General features: G+C 29.5%; 1 protein-coding gene across 4 annotated transcripts; it reads left to right on the forward strand.

Moving 5' to 3' along the window:
• Positions 1-406: 406 nt before the first annotated feature.
• LOC111674973 (39S ribosomal protein L13, mitochondrial) lies at positions 407-8,501 on the forward strand. 4 transcript variants are annotated; one of them, XM_023435661.2, is made up of 7 exons: positions 407-548; positions 614-737; positions 5,270-5,556; positions 5,620-5,768; positions 6,639-7,377; positions 7,442-7,770; positions 7,830-8,501. In XM_023435661.2, exons 1-7 carry the CDS (start codon positions 525-527, stop codon positions 8,290-8,292), a joined length of 2,115 nt encoding a protein of 704 aa, XP_023291429.2. In that variant the 5' UTR covers positions 407-524; the 3' UTR covers positions 8,293-8,501. The 4 variants fall into 4 exon arrangements, with proteins under 4 accessions (XP_023291429.2, XP_023291434.2, XP_023291430.2 ...); XM_023435662.2 differs by lacking the exons at positions 407-548; positions 614-737 and adding an exon at positions 4,775-4,886; XM_023435664.2 differs by lacking the exons at positions 407-548; positions 614-737 and adding an exon at positions 4,990-5,144.
• The last annotated feature ends 929 nt before the right edge of the window (positions 8,502-9,430 follow it).

Here is a 9,430-nt window from a genome sequence, read left to right on the forward strand (position 1 = left end):
TTCGGCACAGCCGAATATAGAACTCTTAATTGTTAATTAATTTTAATTAATAATTAATTATTCTTAATTTTTTTGTAGCTGTAGCGAAATTTCTATTTGCCGTCTCGTTGGTACGAAAACGACAAAAATATTTTTATGTTTATCGAGGTATAGGCTACATACAATTTGTCATAGTACTTATATTTTACATTTTTTTAATTTGTTATGAATATAATTTTCTAATTTTCCATTTCTTAAAATTCGAAACCATTTTTAAACAATTATATCGAAAAGTAGGAAATATTTTCGACTATTTTTTTTCGACTTTGATTTTTTTGCGACAAAAATTCGCTTGTTCGATTCTTCGAAAGTCGATTATAGAACCCTACTTAATGGCGATAAAAAGCCGCCGCCGTAATTTTAGTAACAACTGCCCAACGTTTATATTTGTCGGCGTAGGACTCTAAAGTACGGCGATGTGTGAATTGCTGATAGTTATTTAATAAATAATTTTTGTAAAATATTTCAATTAAATTTAAAACAAAATGTCTATTGCAAAACGTGTGCAGGTGGGTGAATTCTTGAAATACAAAAATAAAAGTTACTTTAATAAATTATTTTACAATACATTTAGCAATGGGCTACATTCGCCAGAACATGGCATATCTATGATTGCACCTGGCAAAATCCATTTGATTCAGCTAAATTGATTTCCAGACACTTGCAAGGCCAACAAAAACCTATCTACCATCCAATGAGTAAGTTCTTTTCCAAATCACCTCTATTTTATTTATAAGAACCAAATAAAGTCAGTGTTACATAGAATAAAAAAATCACAAAATTAATGGTAAATACCCAAAGTTTTTTTTTTGTAAATTCTTGAATATTTTCTCATTTCCCTTTGCAGATGATTGCGGTGATCATGTAGTTGTTATTAATACAAAGGAAATCGCATTACCTGGTGATGAATGGGTGAAACGTGTATACTTCCATCACACTGGTTATCCTGGAGGTGCCAGTTGGACTCTCGCTTGGCAATTACATGATAAAGATCCCACTATGGTAATGCACAAAGCGGTCTATAATTCAATGAAAGGCAATCTTCAACGTCGTCACACAATGCAGAGGCTTCATTTATTTGCCGATGATAATGTTCCTGAGGAAATTTTAGCAAATGTAACGAATCAAATTAGAACACCACGTGAAGTACCACAGCGATTAGATCACATAGACAAGGAAACCTTGGAAAACTTCCCTTCAATTATGGATTATCCAAAAGATTATATTTTACGTTAAACTTTAATAAATTCGTTGAAAAGTGTTTTGTTAAATCAAATTAAATATTTTTTAAATTATCTATAATATGTATTTGTATAGGGATTGCTAAATACTTAGGAATTGCTTTCATCAGTATATGCAAGTTTTTTCTTCGAAATATTTTGCAGCAAGACATCTGGAGGCAAGATCGAAAGCGATTGAAATTTTGTATAACTTTCGAATATAAAATTTTAGAAAATGTTCAAACATTAAAATTCAAGAATCCTATGATTATAACGGACATTTTTCTGATAAATTGTTCACTCCTACAATTTAATTTAACGTCTCTATCAACGAAATTCTAAAAAAAATATTCTAAAATTTCTTTAAAATTCATATTTTAAAATTTTTATCTACAAAAGTGTAAAATGTCTGAAGTTGGCATTCAATTAAAAAAAGTTGCACTTCTAAAAATCCTTGTGATTTCGAGCTTTTAGAATAATTCCAATTTTCGAAAATCTTTATGAAAACAAAGAAGAATTCCAAGTTTCGGCTTGTTTGAGCAACAAAAACCTTCCTTAAATTTAGTTAGTTGAACTTCACTATTTTTTTAATGAAACCTAAATTTTTTGGGTTTCAGAAATAATAATTCTTAAGAACGTAAGTTTCATGTCTGCGCAAGTTAAAGAAAAACTTAAAAGTTTGATCAAGTATTCATTTTTTAATATTTTGATTTATAATTTGCTTGCCTATCCTGAAAAATTTTTTTAATATAAATTAAAACTGCTAGAGTAATCTTCAGATCACGAGGATTCCTAAAATCAGAATAAACAGCTTAATAAGTATTTTAGAAAATAAAAAAAATGGATATGATGATTTTATATACCAGGATCAATGCAACAAAAGGACATAAACGTGAAAATCTTAGCAATCTGTCCAACTGCATCATTCAGAGAGCGGGTTTTTTCCACATTAAGTTTTATTAAAAACGAACAAAAAAATCTTAAATGTCATAATTTAAATTTTATGTTATATAACATTATAAAAATGATTTTATAACTAATAATTTCTTAAAATGTGTTTAGTTATATACCATAAAAACCCAATAAAACTTATATATTACATAAATGTAAATTAAAATATTATTATAAAATAAAACAAAAAAATAGTTGTTAGGTTTTCTCTAATAAAAATAAATTTGGGTAACATCATATTACATTACAATAAATATTTTGAGGGGGGTAACCAAATTAAGAGTTAAAATAAAAATAACTTTCGTGATTTTAAAAATAATATTAAAAAAGTAATATATAGTCCTTAAATCGTTAAAAAAATGTTTTCGATCTTATATTAAAAGAGTTTGATTGCCTTTTTCTCAACATCTTATAATAGTTTAACTGGTAGATGTGCAGCGTTAAATGTTTTTAAATTAATTTTTTAAATTCTATGTTGGTTTAAAACAATTTATATACAGTGTCTCTCATAAGTATTCGAATTTAGGTAAACTATGAAAAGAAACCAAATTTAATATATTTTGTGTGCAAAAAAATAAAATAATTTGTTATATGGTTTAGACCAGCCAAGCGCAGAAAGAGAAACTGTTATTGTAGTGGTAAGAAAATACTAAAAAACACTTAGAAAAAAGATTTCCTAGTTACGCTTGCTATGATAAAATTTTATAAGAAGTAAAATTGTAAATTTTACAGATAAAGCATATTCAAAGAAGAGAAAAACGTTTATTTCTAAACAAAGATTAAAGCTTTTAATGTAAAATGTTTAAAAAAAAAGTATTAAAAATATTGTTTTTATGTATTTTTAATATTATGCATTCCTGAAAAGTTTTTGGAGTGTACCAGTTTTTTGCAAGTTATTCTCTTGTTTGAAAATATTGTTGTTGTTTTTACAAATTTTTGCAATTTTTACGCTCTTGCTATGAGTTTTATTTATGATCGGGTTGTGTACGTGTGAATTGCCGAAAATCTTCGTAATTAGAACAATATGAACGCGCAACGCTGGTTTAGACAGTCCTTAGGTCCTTTTTAAAACTTGAAAAATTTACATTTACTTAAATTAGCTTTTTTTAAACAAAAATTCCATAAAATTGCCTCACAAAAGTGTACGAATTTTTCCTGTATTTCATATTTGATCATATTATTATTGGGAATTTGTACCCTTTTTTTATGTCAAATCATTAAAATGGTGATTTTTGGCAAAATTTGTACTATTTTTTTCCACAGATAAAATCAAAATTTGATATTTTGATTTAATAGACCCCTTGGAGTATCTAAAAATAGTATTTTTGTTACAAGAATCTGTATTTAAACGATCCAAGATATATTATTGATATCATTATTCTGTCGCTAATTCAATATATTGGAACTTAAGTCCATTTTCATAATACAAGGGTCAAAAAATTTCGGGGAAAGTTTTCTTGTATATATTCTTTTAGATATCAGCTTTTATATATTATAAGTTTTCAATGTATTGTGGAAGTGTACAACTCCAAAACATGCCTCAAAGAAACACCATTCAATATGGTAGTATCATTATTTTATATACCAATGACGTCCACGCTGCATGCCACTATATCATTATGGTCAAACTCAAAAATATCGATATCAGTTTAAATATTGATTACTATTATCAAAATAAACCCAAAATTTTTTACTTACATCGTTATTGTAATGGGCAACATAAGCGTGAAAGTTACGAATAGTAAAAACTGAAATCTACTGTATAGGATGGCGTTTTGTAAAGGCATGTTTTGGAATTGTATGCCGATATAATGTATTGAAATTTTAAAATATTTTAGTGCTAATATGTACATGAAAGTAGATTAGCCAACTTTGTCGGAAAATATCGACCCTAGTGGTACGAAAAGGGACTTAAGATCCATACAATTCAATTAGAAACAGAAGAACGACACCAAAAATACATCTTGGAACTTTTAAGTACAGATCCTTATAACAAAAATTATTATTTTTTATATACCTCAGGGGTCTATTAAATCCCAATATTAAAGTTTGGTTTTTTTCTGAAAAAAGAAAAAAATAGCAAATATGGTCAACAATCGTCATTTTAATGATATTACATGAAAAGATGGTACAAATACTTCAAAATTGTGGAACAAATTGGCCAAAAATATACAACACAATTTTAAGAAAAAAACCACTCGTTTATAATTTTTGTGTTTCATAAAATATGGTGATATATGAAATACAGGAAAATTCAAATACTTTTGTGAGGCAATTTTATGGTCTATTTTTAAAAAAGTTAAATCAATTGAGGTAAATGTAATTTTTCTAAATTTTAAAGAGTGTGATAGGACTTTAGACAATATAACAAATTTAATTATTTATTTCACACACAAAAATATTATTTAATTATGTTTCTTTTCAAAGTACAGCCAAATTCGAATACTTATGTGAGACACTATAAATATTCCAGTAAAACAAGCAAACTGGAGATTTGCTAAAATCCCTCCACTTGTAATCTAATTTATCTGGCAACAGCATTGTTTTTGCAAATTTTAGCATTCTAGTGTTGCCAGAATATTCATTCATCATTTAGGTTAATGTTTTTTGTTGATGTCATTATCAAGTGAATTGAGTTGCAAATTGCAATTTATAAGCAATTAATTTTATTTGCCGGTAAGAAAGCAAAAAATTTATTAATCGCCAAAGGTGATGAATTCCACCCACTCAAATAATATGCCAACTGAATTTAGTTTTTGTTCTAATGTAACACTCCAGTTTATAATATGGGATATAGTGCCTCACATTTATTGTAAAAAAAGAAAATACTTGTTGTTAGCAACCAGCACAACTATTAACCACGATTCATAACTTTAATATAAATATTTTGATTTACCACAGTAGCCACACATTCCAACCAACTTTTAAATTAAAGTAATGCACATTAGTGATAAGATTATTTCAATAGTATAAGCATATAACCATTGATAATCTGATATCATTATTGAAGTAATTGTGTTCTACAAGTGTTTTAACTTTTTTCCACAATTTTCCCTCAGTTTCAACACGTACTCTAAGTACACAACATCTATTTTCGTCGTCATCATTAACAGCGCCAGCGTCACCTAATACGAAAAGGTTCCAACAAACAATTCCATTGTATTCGCTACAAAGTCAACGCAAAATGGGTCGTCTAGGTAAAATTGATCCAAGTTCTTACTCCCAACCAGAATTGATTACCACACAACACAGTGTCTTGAACTGGAAGGTAGATTTTGAAAACACCAAGTTGAAGGGTTCAGTTACCCATCGTTTTAATGTATTGGAAAAGGATTTGCCTGCTATTGTAAGTTTTACACTTTCTAAATTGCCTTTGCGTTTAGTAATAAAAATTTCTTTATTATTTAAGTTGTTGGATGTGCGTGATGTTAAAGTTTTGAATGCTGAAATAGTTTCTGGAAAGTCTTCCATTCCACTAAACCACTTTGTTAGCGATCCAGTTGATGATATTGGTGCTAAACTTACTTTGGAATTACCACAGGGTACTGCTACCGGAGAGTAAGTAATATATGTTTGTCCTAAAATTTTTAACTCTCAAAAACATTGGCCATGTAGACATCTTAAATTTTGTCATTCTAGTTTTTTTTGTCGTTCTGACATGTAAATTCTGACTTAAATTTTTATGAAAACGGGAATAATTTAAGTACATACTTACTGCAACATATGACCCATTGTTACTTAGAAATCGTACATCAGAACGATTACACCGTAACACCGTTAACGGTCACAAATCTCTTAATATTCTATATTGCATGGTTAAGTATTAGTTTTACGTAAAACGTACATATTTATATCAATCGGTATAGAGTCCATAATTTAAACAAGACCCCAATTACTCCGAAAGTTAAAATACACTAATGTCGGTTGTAGAGTATCTTAGGGTCTGTCTATACATACTTTTTAGTTTCATTACGATAACACTTTCCTGATTATTAAGCCTTATCTATCTTAAGAAAATTTCTGTGGTTTTTATCTATAAAAACAATTGAATGTATTTAAGATTTTTATTGTTTTTTTAATCTCAAAGATTATTTAAAATCATAAATTTTTCTATCACAGATAATTTGATAGGGTAAGAAAATATAGACGTAATGTAAAACGCCTTTGCAGAAAACTAGTTAAATGGTTATTAAAAAATATGTTTATTATACAAATTCAAATACCAAGCTATTAATTGAATAGTTTTAATTTCGACTTTTGGAACAAATATACCTAAGTATATATTCTGAAATTAAATTATATACGATTTTACAACTTGTAAATTACAAGAGATAATTCGAGGTGCTAAGTGTTAAATTTTAAGTTTTTAATGTAAAATAGGATTTGAAAGCATGTAAAAATAACAAATTATACATTCCGTATTTCCAGTTTATTTGTACGCATCGAATATGAAACCGCCAGCAATGCCAGTGGTCTTCAATGGCTGAATCCTGAACAAACATTGGGCAAACAACATCCCTACATGTTCAGTCAATGTCAGGCAATTCATGCACGTTCTATTATGCCATGTCAAGACACTCCTGCTGTTAAATTCACTTACGAAGCTACTGTGGAACATCCGAAAGAATTGACTGCTCTAATGAGTGCTCTTGTTGCTAAGAAAGAAGACGGTGTGACCACTTTCAAGCAAGAGGTACCCATACCAGCTTATCTCTTAGCTATTGCCATTGGTAGATTGGTTTCCAAGCCTTTGGGTCCCAACTCTAATGTCTGGGCTGAACAAGGAATAATTGATGCATGCGCTGAAGAATTCTCACAGACATCAGAAATGTTGAAAACTGCTGCTGACATCTGTGGACCTTATGTATGGAAACAATATGATCTATTGGTTATGCCTCCTTCTTTCCCCTTCGGTGGTATGGAGAATCCTTGTTTAACTTTTGTTACACCTACCCTGTTGGCTGGTGACAAGTCTTTGGCTGATGTGGTGGCTCATGAAATTGCTCACAGCTGGACTGGCAATTTGGTGACCAACAAAAACTTTGAACATTTCTGGTTGAATGAAGGTTTCACCGTTTTCGTAGAGACAAAAATTGTTGGACGTATGCAAGGTTTGAAAGAGCGTGATTTCCACATGATCCGCAACTTGACAGATTTACAAGAATGCGTAAGTAAAAATATTAGCAAAAAATTTTCTCTATTATAATTATTTGAATAATTTATTTTTAAAGCTTCGTACTCAATTGGCCAATAGTCCCGAATTGACAAAACTTGTTGTTGACTTGTCAAACTGTGGTCCTGATGATGCCTTTTCCAGTGTGCCTTACATTAAAGGCTCGACCTTCTTGCGCTACATTGAGGATTTGTTTGGAGGACCAGAAGTATTTGAGCCCTTCTTGCGATCCTATTTGAAAAAGTTTTCATACAAGTCTGTGGTCACTGATGATTTCAAATCGGCCTTGTATGATTATTTCATTGACACTGATAAAAAGGATAAACTCAATGAAATCGATTGGGATCTTTGGCTAACATGCGTTGGTATGCCACCAATTATACCCAAGTAAGTGTTTACGTCTTTTTATTTTTTTTATTTTTTTGTCTAACTTCAACTTTTTAAAGATTCGATGAAACCTTAGCTAATGTTTCCAAACAATTGGCTACTTTGTGGAGCACTAAAACCACCGATGAATTGGCAAATAATCCTGATGTTAAACAAACTATTTCCACACATCAACTAATTGATTTCCTGGGCAAATTAATTGAATGCAAACAAATTAATGATTTGTCTGAAAAGAAAATTGAATTGTTGGAATCTATTTACAACTTGAAGAACACGCAAAATGCTGAAGTTCGCTTCCGTGTTATGCGTTTGTGCATAATGGCTAAACTAATGAATCGTTTGGACGAGATTATTGCATTTGCCAACTCTAACTTCCGCATGAAATTCTGTCGTCCAATTTATCGTGATTTGGCTCAATGGCCTGAAGCCAAACCTAAGGCTGTGGAAAACTTTGAACGTGTTAAGGATCAAATGATGGCTGTGTGTTCTCATACCATCGAAAAAGATTTAGGTTTAAAATAAATCTTTTGATGTATAAAGCTAAAAAAGCATTTTATAGAATTATGAAAAAAAAATTTGCTAAAAACATTTGTGTTGTAAACATTTAAGTTTAAATTAAATTATATTTCTTTTATAAAAAGAATATTTGGCTCTCATGCACGGTCACCATTAGTTTTTTATTAAGCTTTTAATAAAAAAACTAAATAGCTAAAATATTTATAACCATGAAATGATGTTATCCTTCCATAAATTTTATGAATTTTTTTGAAAGAGGTACTGCTATTCAAGAATAGGCTTTTTATAAAATTCGTATCAACAAATGATGAATGGAAGCGTGAATTACGAATAATTGTATCATGTGAACGGGGTATAAGTTTACATTTATTTATTTCTCTAGATTTTTTTAGAAATAGTATTTGTTAAAAGATTCGCAACGATTTTGCAAATGCAAAAGCGAATACAAATGTAAACAATTAAGAGTATTTTATTCGACTACGACTACGAATCTTAAATTACTTCTCAAAAACATAGCGCAATTTCTGTTTATTATTTTCTCTTTTTATACCATTTTTTTAAACCTTAGAAAAAATGTTTTGCGAAAAATTAAAGTATATACTTTATAGTCCAGTGCCTCGCTTCTGTAACACTCGCATCGAGAAGTTTTTCACATGTAAGTGTTTCTGTAAGAAAATTTAGTGAGAACTATCTGCCATTTATGTTATTGGAAATTTGTAAGTAAAAGTGTTTCTGTAAGAAATTTTCGTGAGAAGTTTTCTCACATGAACTGTCAAAAAACTCACATTTCAAAACGGTGCAGAAAGTAAAATTTTAAGTAAAACAAGTTAGAGTGCTATATTCGGCTGGGCCGATTCTTAAATACCCTCCACCGGCTAGTTTTATATTTAGTTTTCTCATGTCTTAAATAGAAAAATCTCAAGATTTAAATCTATTACAATTCCAAGATTTATTGAGCATTACAAACGCCTTCTTCTTTACATTTTTATAGCGCATAGCAATATTTAATATTTTGCATGTGTGTGAAAGATTTAAGGATTTTCAAATATAATATACTAGCTATACCCAGTGTGCTTCGCTACCCTCATCGTAATGGAATTAAATAAATATCATTATTGTAAATGTATATATATCTGCAATATCA

Source organism: Lucilia cuprina, chromosome 2 (assembly GCF_022045245.1).
Source record: "Lucilia cuprina isolate Lc7/37 chromosome 2, ASM2204524v1, whole genome shotgun sequence".
Taxonomy (NCBI): Eukaryota; Metazoa; Arthropoda; class Insecta; order Diptera; family Calliphoridae; genus Lucilia; species Lucilia cuprina.

What these genes read in the sequence shown, in the direction of transcription:
- LOC111674973 (XM_023435661.2), top strand. Translation starts at nt 525, where the DNA reads ATGTCTATTGCAAAACGTGTGCAG. An exon ending in CAGGGTACTGCTACCGGAGA is followed by an intron (nt 5,769 to 6,638) that starts GTAAGTAATATA and finishes CCGTATTTCCAG; the next exon opens with TTTATTTGTACGCATCGAAT. An exon ending in ATGCCACCAATTATACCCAA is followed by an intron (nt 7,771 to 7,829) that starts GTAAGTGTTTAC and finishes AACTTTTTAAAG; the next exon opens with ATTCGATGAAACCTTAGCTA.